General features: G+C 41.3%; 1 protein-coding gene across 4 annotated transcripts in view; it reads left to right on the plus strand.

The window, feature by feature from the left end:
- The first annotated feature begins 248 nt into the window (after positions 1–248).
- Positions 249–15,958, plus strand: part of LPGAT1 (lysophosphatidylglycerol acyltransferase 1) — a 63,799-nt gene continuing 48,089 nt past the window's right edge. The window contains exons 1-3 of one of the 4 annotated variants that reach the window (XM_032215673.1): positions 251–1,696; positions 3,228–3,452; positions 4,406–4,673. In XM_032215673.1, coding sequence (XP_032071564.1) covers positions 4,436–4,673 — 238 coding nt within the window. In that variant the 5' untranslated portion in view covers positions 251–1,696; positions 3,228–3,452; positions 4,406–4,435. The other 3 variants (XM_032215674.1, XM_032215675.1, XM_032215677.1) reach the window with 3 other exon arrangements.

The following is a 15,958-nucleotide window of genomic DNA, read 5'->3' on the forward strand; positions in this document are numbered from 1 at the left end:
AGGGAGGGAGGGAGGAAGAGAGAGAGAGGGAGAGAGAGAGAGACTCCCTCCAGGGTCACATGTGCTCCTGCAAGTCTTAGTTGAAACCAGAGGGAGTTAGAGGGAAAATGAATTCACCTTAATTAATTCAGCCAACTCTTATTTTTATTCTCCCAATGTCTCATTAGAAAATATAGATGTAAAAAAATGGCATGTTGTATAAGATGCTTTTAGTTCAGTTTATTATGGTTCCAAGATGTATCATGCTATTATGTTGTTTTGTGTTATGTGGTTTTGGTTACATATAGATTTATAGAGAAAACAATTTAAAATTGTAATACAGAATACATTCAGAGTTCCAGCTAGTTGTTCCAGTCTGTCTTTGTTTTGTCCCTAAACAAGTTGGCACATACTAATTCTTCTCTGAGTTGTTGCAGAATATCCTATTTTAGTGTTTTTATAAAGTTATAAACACTTCCTTGGTGTTACCTCTTCTTTGTAGACACACCAGTTTACTCATATATAGGTAAATGCTTAGAAAAGTACAATAAATAATAAACAGAAATAAAAGTAATGCAACAACCACTCCTATTTTTAGCCAAAAATGCAGGTCACCACAGACATTGCATGCACCTAACTGCTAAAACAAAGTTATTGCATTAACCCTGGGTCTGCTCCTTTGCCTCAGCCGCTCAGTACACAAAACCAACCGTTTCCAACAACAGTGAAAATTAGAGTAGAATGGTGTTACAGGTATGTCCAAAATTGTACTGTACACTTTTTAGACCCATTTCATTTGCTGGATTACCAGGCTGAATTCTCATTCAGCTTGTCCTTAAACTCAGTGAGAGGTTTTACTACTCAACCTCATCATATTTCTTTAAAGATTTCCTTTGAAGGCCTCCTCTCAGACCCCATACGTTGTTATCCTCCTAGTCCTCAGCCTATTCCTGTCTACAATAGTAAGTTTTACTTTCAGTAGGCCCTGGCTCAAGTTTTCTCTTACAGACTCTCCGGGCCTTCAGAGAACACGTGAGACATGGGGCCGTGGGGCTGTTTTTTTGCACTATCAGTCTTAATCTCCTAACGCGACTTTTTAAATTCAAGACTCGCTAGTCACGAACTCTGCGAAGACCGTGGCGCTGTTAGGTCGCCCAGGCAATCATTCGGTCATATCCTCTTCTTGCAGCCGGTACAGCCATTCAAGCCGGACAACGGGAAGGGCTGCTAAAGCTCTTTGCATTTTTACTGGCTGCAATTCTTGTGGCCGATTTCTCCGATATTCTGACTTTCGCATTCCTTTTTAGCGGGAAGGACGCGCTTTCGCTGCCTCTTCCGGGACCGGGGAGGGGAGCTGCAAGGGAGGCGGCCTGCTGAGGCCCAGCCCGCCGGGAGTTTGGCTGAGTGGCGGGCGGAGGGACGGACGAAGCCAGACTGCTAAACTTCGGCTCGTTAGAGGGAGCTATCGGCCGGAGACAGCGGGGCTTGCTGCAGTGAGCGACCTGCTCCTGCCTTCGCTTCCACCTCCTCGAGAGCCAGCGAAACTTGCCGGCGAGCCGAGTTAACCGCAGGAGAAAGAGGCGGCGTCGAGGGGTCACGGCGCAGCCTCTTCGCGGCAGTCGAGGTGGGCGAGGGCCCTGGCGGCCACGGTTGCCACCGTTATGAATCCGACGGACTCCACGGAAACGGCCTTGGAAGGAAAGCCGCCTGGTTGGAGGTAGGAAAGTCCCCACCCATCCTTTGCCCGCGAGCGGCGCCTCTCGAGAGGGGAAGGGAAGGGACTGGTGGCGCGAGAAATAAGTAAGGGAGCCTCGGAGCCGCTGGCGCCCTCGCTTCCCCGGGGCTCTTCGGGAAACAGCCCCTCCTGTGGGAGAAGCTGGGGACAGAGGCTCTTGGCGCCCTTTAAAGGACCCCCCTGTGCCGCCCGAGGAGAGGTTGGGGCGCTTCCTTCCCATTGGCGCTCTCTTCAGATCCTCCCCTTGCTCTGGGTGAGCAGCGCGGCGTGGCGGCGATGATGGAGGAGGAGAAGGAGGGCGGCTGTCGCCCTTGAGGAGGCTGCCCTGGAGCCCGAGGTTGAACTTGAAAAGGGACAAGGATCGTCATGTCCACGGCTGCCTTTCTGGGCTCATTTTGGGGCAAAGCGGGGAGATGCCTCCTTCGGGAACATGACCCTTTCAGGGCTTTCATTCCGGGGGGGGGGACGACGGCGGTCGGTCGGAGGAGAGCGATTCACGAGTGTCCTAGGTAGGCAACGGTGCTGTTTGCGAAAGGTCCCCTACTTGTGGCTGAGGAGACACACCGTTAGTGCCCTTGAAAGAAGTTCTCAACCGGGAGGAAGGAGCCAATCCAAGCCCCTGGGAGAGACCCATTCCCAACCTTTATAAACTTTGAGCCGAGTTTGACCCGGAATGTGCTCTGTTCCCGCTAGGTTCCTTTCTGTTTCCCCCGAATTGGAACAAAGGTTCAGGATTGCAACTCCCCGCGCCATTAGAGGACGTGAGGGGGAATTCCAGTTTTTCTTTATTTCTTGTGAATGTAAAATAATAGTGTATTTCGAGGCGCTTCATATAGGTGAATGGGTCGCTCCTGATGCTTTCGAAAAGACCTTGAGTGACCATGCTCCCCTCTCGTGTCTGTTTATCCCTTGCTGGGACGCTTGTGAAAATCTACCCTTTCAACTTCTCCTATAGGGAGGAAGTTAATTTTAATACGATATGGTGAAACTCATGGTTTGGAGGGAGAATTTTCTCACTATCCTTCAGCATAAATGCTTCTGAGCACCGCGGAGTATTACGCTTAGTTCTCTATTGGGCCAGGGCACGAGTAGAGCTTCTCTTCTCTTTGAAGCCTTTGCAAACTTGTGTAAGTCCAGAGAGAGCTCGAACCTGTCTCCCACGATCCGAAATATTCCTCAACGGCGGCTGAGATTGAAGACATCCTCCGCGTCTTTTTCCTGCCTTACGGCGCTCCGATACCCCAACAGGTGCGGGAGTTGCGCTTGCTGCCCTCTTCCTCCCGGGAGGAGAAGCGGATACACCACCCGGAGGGATTCGCGGCGTAATCCAGCCTTTTCTCTTGAGAAAGGTGCGCGAATCGCCGTAGGCCCCGAATATTGTGCAAACCTTGTTAGGGTGTGATAGGTCTTCTGGACGGCGCCGTCCCTTGTAACGGAGCTGTCTCCGGCATTTGTGCAGTTTCAGGCTCTTCTAGTGATCTATCTCCGCTTGTTTCCCCCCCCCCCCCCTTAGAGAAGTGCAAAGGAAATAGGGAGTGTTCCCAGGCCATTCCGTTGGGTCCAGGCCAGCAACCTCCATGTCCATGAGACCGCCGTTATCCCGCCAGAGTTGCAGCCACTGCCTCCACTTCCTTCTCCTTCACCGGCAGCCACCGATCAAGGCACCCCCCTCTATTGCTAAGGCCATCAGGCCCACTTCTCTGGGCCCTCCCGTTTCCTTTCCTCTGCGCAGCAGAAGGTGAGTGATCGAGTGAATAGTGTGGGCTGAACCTTTCTTTCTATTCTCCTTCCCCAACCCTTTAGTATTCTACATACTCCAGACACAAGCATTGAATTTAGTAAATCCTACTCGTCCTTTGGGATGGAGTCTCTAGTCTTTGTTCCCCTTTGCTACCTATTTGTCATTTAAACTGATGCTTTTGTATTTTTATTTCACTGTTTCCTTGTTATTTAGGAGTTGAGGTAATTTTAATCATTGCTAATTAATGGGTTTGTCATTTTTAAAATCATTTATAGAAAGCATTTATATAGTGCTTCACACTAAAATCTCAAGGCATACACTTAAAAGCATAATAGTTGCTCTGCATGTTTTCATTTTTTCTCTTTACCTACATTTCCTCTTACAAAATGCAGATAAGTATTCTTGATGTTAATGTGTAACCCATCATTACAATTTTTTATTGAGGAAGAGCAAAGGGAATTCTTTGTCTCAAAAGATCTGGCCTTTGTATAACATAATTAGGTTTCTCTGTGTTACCAGATGGAATGTACATTTCCTTAATATGCTTGCTGTGGCATACTTAAGACATTGAAAATGAAGATTTACTTCATATGCAATTATTTTATTGAGAGATAAAATTATATCCTTGTCAAATGTATATTCTTGTAAAAACACAAACCTTATGGGTATGAGGAACAGTTTTGTAAGATTTCTTCTAGCAGTTATGAATATAACAATAATACAGCTAAATAATTATCATCATTAGCCTGCAGTGAATTTTATTATGTTTTTTTAAAAAAGATTTGAGAACAATATTTATGTAGTCATCTAAAAAATTGAAAAAAATGAAAATACTTGCAAAATATATTAGCATATTTTTAGATGAAAATCTTTTTGATCAGGAAGGATATTTTTTTTAAAAAAACATGTGTACTTTATGCTAAGTAATTTTTCTCTTTCTTATCCTGTAGGAAAAGACTACAAACTTCTGTGTGAAAAGAATGGCTATAACTTTGGAAAAGGCCCAAAGGGCAGGCTATATATTTCTGAAAGCACTGTTAAGATTTAGCTTCATGGTTGCTAATAACCTTGTTGCTCTTCCGTCCTATATTTTGTACTTGATAGTACTGCAACCTCTTCGATTGTTGGATAATAAATGGTTTTGGTATATCGAAGGAGTATTATTTAAATGGCTTTTAGCCATGGTGGCATCCTGGGGCTGGTCGGCAGGATATACAGGTAAAAACATTTTCTTGATATGAAACATTTATATACAGTGATTACATGATGCATGCCTCAACCACATTTAGGCTACTAGAATATATGAACTCTACCTGTGCTGTTAATTTATGAAACAGTTTGCTATGCAAACCAAACATTTTGGTTAATTGATTAAACCATAGTTCAGTTAAGGATATTGTACAAACAGCAAATATGTTTAGATATATTAGTATATTCTTAAAATATTTGCATGTGTTCTTGCACAGATACAAAAAATGCCAGAGTATTACAAATTAAGTTGTCTTTTTGTCCACATTGTTGTACCTTGCTCAAAGTAGTGTAAAGTATACATGGCAGCTAAAAAACCCAGTACCAAAGTGATGGTTCAACAGAAAATGTATATTACACTATATATAAATGAATTCTGAAGTTCATTTAGTTCACTCTTGCCTCAGAGGCATTCTTAAAAATGCTTTTATTTGATACTTTTAAAAAGGCAAGTTGATTTTGAAGAGAAAAAAAAGCTGTATTGAATTCAGATTCAAGTAGATTACCAAAAGAAACCTTCATTTTTGGGGGAAGAGCAGGTTATATTGCATGCTATTGCATCTGCATGCTATCCTAGGTGCTGTTATTTGGGTTGCATTGAAATTTGTGGGTTGGAAACTTGCAGAGCTTGAATATATTCAGCACATTAAACCAAAAAGTGGTTTGTTCGCATTTGTAGCCTATAGTATTGTGCAAAGTTAGCTGTAGTGATTTGTCAACTATAGTGTATGAGCTGTGTGAATTTAATCAGATTTGTTCAATAAATCATAGTTAAAATATGAAAGACTCAGACATGAAATCAGCCACAGTGAATGCTGCAATTAATATTTTTTTTGTGACCATCACAAATAGTTTGTGGAAATGTTTCTGTGAATGTCACCCTTTACTATTTCATTTTCATTGTTTTATTGCCATATTCATCCAAATAGTGTTGATAACCAATGTGATAACTTGGATGGTTACAGAAAAAGGTAATAATAATATAATTGAGACTCTTTAAACCATGAAGGTCAATTCTCTGTTCAAAGGAAGAATTCATATGAAAACAGTGATAAATTGGTTGTACACATCTGCTTCTGCTGAACTCATCCACTTTTGGGGGAATGAAAAGTGTTTCTTTGAATAAGTGGGTATACTGTTAAACTGCTCTTTCTGTTAGGATTTTCTTCTTGACATTCAGCTGACATTTGCTGTCTTGTAACCTAATTTCATCATTCTGTATCTTTTTGGGTTGATGGAGGACAGATCTTGATGTTCTGTATTTGTACCCTTTCTGGCGCTTAGAAAAGTTTTCTCATCTCCTCTTTCAGTTGTCCTAAGGCAAAACATATCTAATTCCTTCTGTCTATCCTCATAGAATTTAGTTTCTAATCTCATGATAATTTTCATTGCTGTTTTTTGAACTTGATCCAATTTGGCTAATTCTGTAAAGTATGATGATTGGAGATGACAGATTTCTGGTGAGAACTAATAAGTAGGACTAAAGTAGAATTATTTACAGTTTGGAAACCATACTTCTGTTGATATATTGCATTTGCCTTTTTTGCAGCCACATTGCACTGGTGACTCATTCACTTAAATTACTATTGCAGGGATGTCAAACAGGCGGCCCTTGGGCCGGATGCATCACACACAGGTCGTGCCTACCCCAGCTCCACAAAAGGGCAAAATGTTGCAAAATGTCATGTGAGGCAACATGATGCCGCAAGTTTGACACCCGTGCACTATTGCAAGATCAGATATTGTCAAGTTCATATCTGTACATTTGGTTTCTGCTCTCTCTAAAAACATTATTATTTTCAGCCCTCTTATCTAATAAATCAAAAACATTTTAATTGCTTCTGTCTTCTAGAATATAAGCTGTTCCATCATTTTTGGTTCCACCAGACCTATAATAAGTATTCTCTGTTTTCTGAATTAAGCCTGAACTAAAAATATTTAAAAATTTGAGGACGGCCAAATCCTATGGTATTTCAACTGATATTTCATTCCATTGTAGTGAATGTCTGTTGATAAGCACACATTCAGTATGATTTTGATATCTGCTCTATATCCATGTATTTTTCATGCCATCCAGGTCATATTTAATTACTGTACCATGCTAATAATTATGTTTGTGAATTATGTACACACACATAATCAACATAATTCATGAATGATCAGTGGATACTGCATGAAAGAAATCTATATAACTCCAGCTAGTAAGTAATTGATAAAGAGAAATTCCTCTGTAGATGCAGCATTGTCAACACATTATAGCAGTTGGCATGATCTGTAGGTAATAGTTCTTCATGCTTAAGACAACTAATTTTTAAAATAAAGGGTGCATTTTAAAAATATTTGAAGGGATATACTCTTACCTGTGATTCTGTATCTGTTTGAAATATGTACTATTTTATCTGATATCTGGACATTTTAAAATAAAAAGTTGTATGTTGGTGTTTTTCATCATACAATTTTGGGCTAATATACAATATGGGTATTTATAAAATGCAACCTTATGCAACCTCTATTAAGCTCAAGTAGTGAATTTCAGCAGTGCAGTTTAAGATAAAAAATTTAAAAAAGCAGTTGTGGATACCTAAAATGTGGCTGTGCTATTTTCAAAGCAATTAAGTATAGTTCATGCCACCCAAAAGTTGCCTAAGTTTATTCTGATAAGAGTTGTCAGAAAATGTTAATAATTAAAAATGAGTTTTATAATACTGTATTGTATAAGGCAATCTGCCAGTATTCATCTTCAAATTAGTTTGGTGTTCTATAAATTAATTCGGCAGGTTTATATTATAAATGTTAACAAATATGGCATTACTATGTCACAAAAATTCAGTCATATATCTAGGATATTTTGGTTTGCACTTCATATCAATTCAATTTGAAAATGCTCAACTGAATCTGATAGGAACAATGAGTAAGTTACCTACCTTAGTGACACATATCAAGAAACAGATGGCAGTCTCAGTTTGTAGACATTTTATTACGATTTATAGGCCGCCCTTCTCCCTGAGGGGACTCAGGGCGGCTTACAATCACGGGAAGGGGGTGCAATAATACAAGACAAACAGTGAGTAAACAAGATAGATAATAAAACACCAACTTGCATTCAACAGTCAACACTCGGGCGGGTAATTTAAAAACTTATCCCCAGGCCTGCTGGGAGAGCTAGGTCTTAAGGGCCGTGCGGAAGGTCTGGATGGTGGTGAGGGTACGAATCTCAACGGGGAGATCGTTCCACAGGGTCGGAGCTGCAACAGAAAAGGCTCTCCTCCGTGTAGTCGCCAGTCGACATTGACTGGCAGATGGAATCCGGAGGAGGCCCAATCTGTGCGATCTAATCGGTCGAAGGGAGGTAATCGGCAGAAGGCGGTCTCTCAAGTACCCAGATCCACTACCATGGAGTGCTTTAAAGGTGGTCATCAATACCCTGAAGCTCACCCGGAGACCGACAGGTAGCCAGTGCAGCTCGCGGAGGATGGGTGTAATGTGGGCGAACCGCGGTGTGCCCACTATCACTCGCGCGGCTGCATTCTGGACTAACTGCAGTCGCCGGATGCACTTCAAGGGCAACCCCATGTAGAGCCCATTGCAGTATTCCAGCCTAGAGATCACAAGGGCTCGAGTGACTGTTGTGAGAGCCTCCCGGTTCAGGTAGGGCCGTAACTGGCGGACCAGGCGAACCTGGGCAAATGCCCCCCTGGTCACAGCCGACAACTGATGGTTAAAAGTCAGCTGTGGATCCAGGAGGACTCCTAGATTACGGACCCTATCTGAGGGGTATAAAATTTGACCCCCCAGCCTGAGTGTTGGAATGTCAGCCAAATTGTTGGGAGGGAAACACAACAGCCACTCGGTCTTGTCCGGGTTGAGTACCAGTTTGTTAGCGCTCATCCAGTTCTTAACGGCCTCAAGGCCCCGGTTCATCACGTCCACCGCTTCATTGAGTTGGCACGGGGCGGACAGATACAGTTGTGTATCGTCCGCATATTGATGGTATTTTATCCCGTGCCTCCGGATGATCTCGCCCAGCGGTTTCATGTAAATGTTAAATAGTAGGGGGGATAAGACCGAACCCTGCGGCACCCCATATGTTAGGGGCCTCAGGGACGATCTCTGCCCCCCGACCAACACCGACTGCAACCTGTCCGAGAGGTAGGAGGAGAACCACTGCAAAACAGTGCCTCCCACCCCCACCTCCCGCAGTCGTCGCAGAAGGATACCATGGTCGATGGTATCGAAAGCCGCTGAGAGGTCAAGGAGAACCAGGATGGACGCATGGCCTCCATCTCTGGCCCTCCAGAGATCATCGGTCAATGCGACCAAAGCGGTTTCAGTGCTGTAACCGGGTCTGAAGCCGGACTGGAAGGGGTCGAGATAGCTAGCTTCCTCCAAGGCCCGTTGAAGCTGGAAGGCCACCACCTTCTCAACAACCTTCCCAATAAAGGGGAGGTTGGAGACAGGACGATAGTTGTTTAAAATGGCTGGATCCAAGGATGGTTTCTTCAGGAGGGGTCTCACCACCGCCGTCTTAAGTGCGGCGGGGAAGTGCCCCTCCCGAAGGGAAGCGGTCACGACCGCCTGGATCCAGCCATGTGTCACCTCCCTGCTGTTGGCAACCAGCCAGGAGGGACACGGGTCCAGAATACAGGTGGAGGCACTTACAGCTCGAATGGCCTTGTCCACATCCCCAGAGGCAACATCCTGGAACTCAACCCAGAGATGGTTTACCAAGTAATCCCCCTGTGTCTCGGCTGGATCTACGGCGGTGGAGTCCAAGTCCGAACGAAACCGAGCAACTTTGTCCGCCAAGAACTGGGCATAGTCCTCAGCCCTACCCTGCAAGGGGTCTCCCGCATCCCTCCTATTAAGGAGGGAGCGGGTGATCCTAAACAGGGCGGCTGGGCGTGACTCGGCGGACGCTACCAAGGTGGAGATATGCGTTCTTTTGGCAACTCTTAGTGCCCGGATGTAATCCTTGGTGCAGGTAGTCAAAAGTGCTTGGTTCTCCTCGGACTTATCGGACCTCCACAGGTGCTCTAGGCGTCTCCTCCGGTGCTTCTTCTCCCGGAGTTCCTCGGTGAACCAAGGAGGTCTCCGGGATCCGCTGACCCGGAGGGGCCGTAGTGGCGCAATCCGGTCAAGAGACTCCGACGCCGCCGAATGCCAGGCGGCAACCAGAGTCTCCGCCGAACTGTGGGCGAGAGTGTCGGGAATTACCCCAAGCTCCGTCTGGAACCTCAAAGGGTCCATAAGTCGCCTGGGGCGGAGGAGTCATTTTGGACAGCTTTCCAGCTACCTATGTAGTAGATTGTTTACTATAACTTTCTTCCATATAATTTAAAATGTAAAATTCACAGAGATTGATCAAGTGGAGCCACCAGAGTTAGGATTGGCAAAGACGTATTCTACTCACCTTCTGTCACAGTTCTAGTTCCTTATAAGTACTTGAAGGAGAAAAGAAAGAAGAGCACACAACAGGAGAAGCCTATGTTGTATGATGGATATTCTAATTATTTTCTCTGGGTTTGGAAACGGAGAGGGATAAATAACCTCAAAATGTCCTCTTTGTAAAAGTACTAGTAACTAACCTTGGATACACATGGATAAAACCTTGGATGCACATTTCCATTTTTAAGCCTGGAAATGTCCTGACTACAGGGAGAGTCCAACAAAGTAAGTGTAATGGAAATGCACCATTTTAAGTTTATATTAGGAGATTTCATCTTCTAAAATGTTTTTAGTATCTTATTACTACCTACCTTTAGTAAATATATTTACTGAATATTTTGCTACTGCTGCAGGCAGGCTTTTGATGGCAAAAAAATTATGGGCACACCAATGCTACACTATAGCATGATAGAATTGTCTGGGATTAAGTTTTGAAATACTTGCATATTGCCAAATATATGGCAGTCATCAAACAACTCATGAGAGTTTAAATATATTATTTTATTGTTATGTCTAAATAATGGTAAACTGCACTATTGGCTTTTTTGGTAGAAATGTCAATATCAGTGGACAACTTTTTTTTCCAAGTTTTGCTTTTTGAAAAATGTTTGATTATGAAAACCCCTTCAAACTGAACACAGATATAGTTTCAGAATGACTGTATCATGTGGAAATCTTCAGAAATATGAAATTAATTTTAATAACTATAATGTATTTAATGCATTTAATCACATGTTTCCGACATGCTGCATGGGTTCAACAGGGCTAACAGCATTTTGCTGCTGATTTTTTGTTTGTACTCAGTGTCTGATGTATCTTGCTAAAGTGTCACCAAACATTGGCCAGAATTGGTGGATTTCAATTGCATTGATAATGTTTTTCCATTGTGGTAATGTCCTGGTGAAACCTTTCACTATGTTCATCACTGACTGCACCTAGAAGTCCAAGTGTGATTGCAGAAAATGATTCTACAGTGACATGTTGTATTTCATGTTCTTGTATACTGTAAGAAGTTTGTCAACCAGCTTAATGTAGTTTGGTGGTCTGGAGTTGCCAAGAACATTCTCAGCTACATCCTTGGATGCTTCCCAGGTGATTTTCTCTGGCCACACTAATATATCTTTGAACTGCTTGTCATTGATGACATCTGGTCTGTGGACAAATAATAATGACTTCTTTAATATTGATATCGGTTATTCTTGCAAACACCTGTCTCAAATAACGAAAACCTCAACTTATTGCTTTCACAAAATTTTTAATTAGTCTGAATTTCAAGTGAAGCAGAGGCAAAAAAACCTTTTTGTCAGTTTTAATAGGTGGTTTGTGTGTCACTTTTTTTCCTCTTGGAAGCAAACTATTTCGGAGTGGCCATTTGTTTTAATGCAATGCAACTCTCTTGCATGGCTGTTCCATTTGCATATGTAACAACAGAATTTGGTATATATAAGCTGCATCCCAAGTAGCCAGACCTACTACTTTTAGATCTTAGTTATTCCAGTTGTATTTGATGTACTGGATGTGCTTCAACAACTGTTACATGTTTTTATATATTTCTTTAATGTGTGCAGCATAGCCAATAGATGTGAAGTGTGGACATTGCCATTGTGTAAAAACAGAAGATTTCTATAAAATGATATGTGATAGGTTAAACTGAGGATCATTTTTGTGATTAGCAGCCAAACATCTTTTAAGATACACCCCAAATCTTGGTTGTCAGTGTATTCAATGACATACCTAAAGGGTGTTTGGGATCACAAAATTGGGTCTGGAGATTGAATATAACATATCCATTGCAACCTTAAGGCTGCAAATTGATTTCTGTTTAACATAAAATTTGTGATTATTCATTCTTCAAGGTGAAATGACACAATGTTTTAATTAGTTAATCAAATGGATGTGTAAGGCATTCATTGTATCTTGGATTTCCCAAGTAGTAATTAGACCTGGTTCACAAGTTCTGTAAAGCTACCGTATTTGTTTTTGGCTTGTTGATTGAATGACAAAATAACACTATGCTAGGCCATACACCAAGCTTCACAAGGCATAAAGTTTGAGTTCATAAAACAGTCTAAGCACAAACATGTAAATTGCATTTTGCCTCAGCCAGGCAAAGTAAACCTCGGGTGTGAGTCAAGGATGTGCGTGTGTGTTCATGCTCTTTTATGACTGAACATTACAGGTAGTCCTTGACTTACTACCGCCATTGAGCCCAACATTTCTGTTGCTAAGTGAGACATTTGTTAAGTGAGTTTTGCCCCATTTTATGACCTTTTTTGTCACAGTTGCTAAGTAAATCACTGCAGTTACTAAATTAGTAACAGTTGTTAAATGAAGCTGGATTCCCCATTGACTTTGCTTGTCAGAAGGTTGCAAAGGATGATCATATGACTGAGTTACTTCAGCCGTCATAAACATGAATCAGTTGCCAAGCATCTGAATTTTGATCATGTAACTATGGTGATATTGTGATGGCAATAAGTGAAAAACTGTGACTTTTCTTCTGTGCTGTTGTAACTTTGAATGGTCACTAAACAAACACTTGTAAGTCGAGGACTACCTGTAACTTAGTCAACTTGAGTTATTTGGAATTATTGTTATAATTGTTACTAAGGTATAGCTTGTTTTCAGGTTTAAATTAAAAAAAATACTTACTCAAAAATAGTCACAACGCGTTTTAGGTTTTATTTGGAACTTCTAAGGATAATAAAGCTTCTTTGAGCAAAAAGAAGTTGGTTTTATATTACACTTTTGTTACTGTAATTATGTCAAGCTTATCAAGAAAGAATTCTGAGAGTGCTTCTATATATGGAAATCATAATATGTTAAGGAAAAAGAGCTTTTATAAAGTTGTTTCCTGGTGGTACAGATAGTCCTTGACTTATGATTACAATTGAGCCGAAAATTTATGATGCTAAGTGAAACAGATGCTGTGAGTTTTTTCCTATTTTACAATCATTCTGACTACAGTTGTTAAGTGAATCACTACAGTTGTTAAGCTAGTAATATGGTTGTTAAATTAAACTGGCTCCCCCATTGACTTTGCTTGTCAGAAGGTCGCAAAAGATGATTATGTCACCCTGAGACACTGCAACTTTCATGAATGTGAGCCACTTGCTAAGCATCTAAAATTTGTTCATGTTACCATGGGGATGCTACAACAGTTGTAACCATGAAAAACTGTTGTAGGTCCTGTTTTCAGTGCCGTTGTAACTTTGAATGGCACTAAACAACCTGTTGCAAGTTGAGGACCACTTGTATATGTTTGCTTCTGAAGATTATGTTGGTTCCCTCTGTTACTTTTCAAAGGATGTTTCTGGAACGTTAGGTATCTCTGAAATTGTAACAGACCTATGGTATTTGGACTGGTCATTTCTCTTACAATGTTTAAGAATTCTTGAATTTACAGTATGGTTGTACAAATTGCAGTAGAATTAAGAAACAATATTAATAAAATGATTTTTCTCTTTATAAAGAATTATCTGTTTAAGGGATTTAATACCGTATTTTTTGGAGTATAAGACACACCTTTTTCCCTCAAAAAAGAGGGTGAAAATCTGGGTGCGTCTTATACGCTGAATACAGCAATTTTGGCCTCATGAAACCGCGCCACCTTTGCAAAAATGGATGTGCAGGGGGTTTGGGAGGCTTGCAAAGGGGGTTTGGGAGGCAGAGAAACACTGAAGAATCTAGCTATTACTGACTTCATCGCTTCAGAACTTACCGTATTTTTCTGACTATAAGATGCACCGGAGCATAAGACGCACCATGATTTTGAAGAGGTAAATTTTTAAAAAAGGTTTTGTACTCAGCATGCCTCCCAAACCCTCTGTACGTCTTGGTTTTTTGCAAAAAAAGGGGGGGCATGCAGAGCTTTGGGAGGCTTATAGAGTGCTCCTGGAGGCTGGGGAGGGCAAAAATGAGCAATGACCATTTTGCTCATTTTTGCTATTTCCCCCCCCCCCCAGCTCCCAGAGTACTCTACAAATCTCCCAAAGCCTCTGCATGCCCTTTTTTTTGTGAAAAATGGGCCATTTTTCATTTTTTGTGCCCCCCCTAGGAGCACTCTATAAGCCTCCCAAAGCTCTGCATGCCCTCCCTTTTTGTTTTGCCATAAATGAGGTGTTCAGAGGGTTTGGGAGGCATGCAGAGTGCAAAAACGTTTTTAAAAAATTTACCTCTTCAAAATCATGGTGCGTCTTATACTCCGTGCGTCTTATAGTCAGAAAAATACGGTAAGTTCTGAAGCGATGAAGTCAGTAATAACTAGATTCTTCAGTGCTTCTCTGCCTAAAAGATAACAAGCGCTAAATTTCATATATGAAATACCGAAAACTGTCCTGGCAGGGGGGGGGGGAATCAAACAACCCCCCTCCCCTGGCTGCCCTTTAATTCTTTCCTTACATTTGCATCATGTGCTTTACAGTTATATCATCAACTACTTATTATGGAAGCATTTGACTTTCCCAGGTGTCAACATTTTTAATAGCTATTTGCTAAAACTGTTTGAACTGTGATAGTTGAGATAATGGCTATTATATCTACATTTTCTACTGGTTGTAAGAATTTATCACCTATGGAAGAACTTATAAAGTAATCTTTAGCTGTTTTTCTTACAACTTTAAATATAATTGAGAAACTCGGAGCTGGTAGTTTGCATCTTCCACTTATAGATTTTAAGATTGACTCCAGATAAGATTGCACTCCCACTGAAGAAATAGGATCAAATTTTTAAAAATCAAACGTAATGAACAACTTCAACTGCTTCTCTTCTCTCTTCTTCTGTCTAACGTATGTATAAATGGCCTTGCAGGAAAAAGTATCTGTAACTGGATGGAAGGGAACAGTTCTCCACAGCAGGCCAGATTGCTGACTTTCCACAATCTCTTGTCCGTATGAATCACAATGTTTCTTAGGATATTGTGTTGTATTTTCTGATGGAAATAGGGCACATTCTGAAAAAGAAATGGTTAGTAGGTTATTTGACTTAGCTGTGCTTAGATGACTGATTAAAGATAAGCATAGAGAAAAACATCTATATACCATTAAAGAGACAATCAAAAAGCCAAAAAGAAAACAAAAAGACCTAAGGACCATATTCACCAGCCATCAATAGGATGAGCAGATATTAATATTAATATCAGATATAATATCTAGAGCAGACATATCAAAACCAATTTCATCGCGGTGCCTTATAGTGAGCTACAAATACTATCTTCTCTCAGCAGCAGCTTTCTCTTTGTAACCCTTGCCATGAATAGCGTTGTTGTAGTAATTTTCTTGAGGATGGTCTTGTGAACATTGACATTTACCAATACAAGAGAGGGCTTTAGTTCTTTAGAAGTTACGCTGGGTTCTTTGAGATCTCCTGGAGTATTACATGCCTTGTTTTCCTGGTTTGATCTTTGTCTATCACTCCTGAGAAACGTAACAGTTATGTTGAATTGCCTCCCTTCCCTGGTCTGCCTGACAGTGGCCTGGTAGAATCCAAACACTTTGGAAATAGTTTCGTTTGATTAGGACTATATCTGTCTGTCTGTCTGTCTGTCTGTCTGTCTGTCTGTCTATCTATCTATCTATCTATCTATCTATCTATCTAGTTTCATTAGGACTATCTATCCATCCATCCATCCATCCATCCATTCCTAAATCAATAACAGGATAAATGTGCTGCTTTTCAAAAATGATTTCTGGTAATCTGAAATATTTCAAGCTATTAATTTCATTTCCACATTTATTTATTTTTTAATTGTCCTTCATTTCAGTGGTAGCCAATCTGGGCAGTTAGACTTTTCTAAAAACTTCCTATGCTA

The sequence above is a fragment of the Thamnophis elegans genome, chromosome 4 (assembly GCF_009769535.1).
Source record: "Thamnophis elegans isolate rThaEle1 chromosome 4, rThaEle1.pri, whole genome shotgun sequence".
NCBI lineage: Eukaryota > Metazoa > Chordata > Lepidosauria > Squamata > Colubridae > Thamnophis > Thamnophis elegans.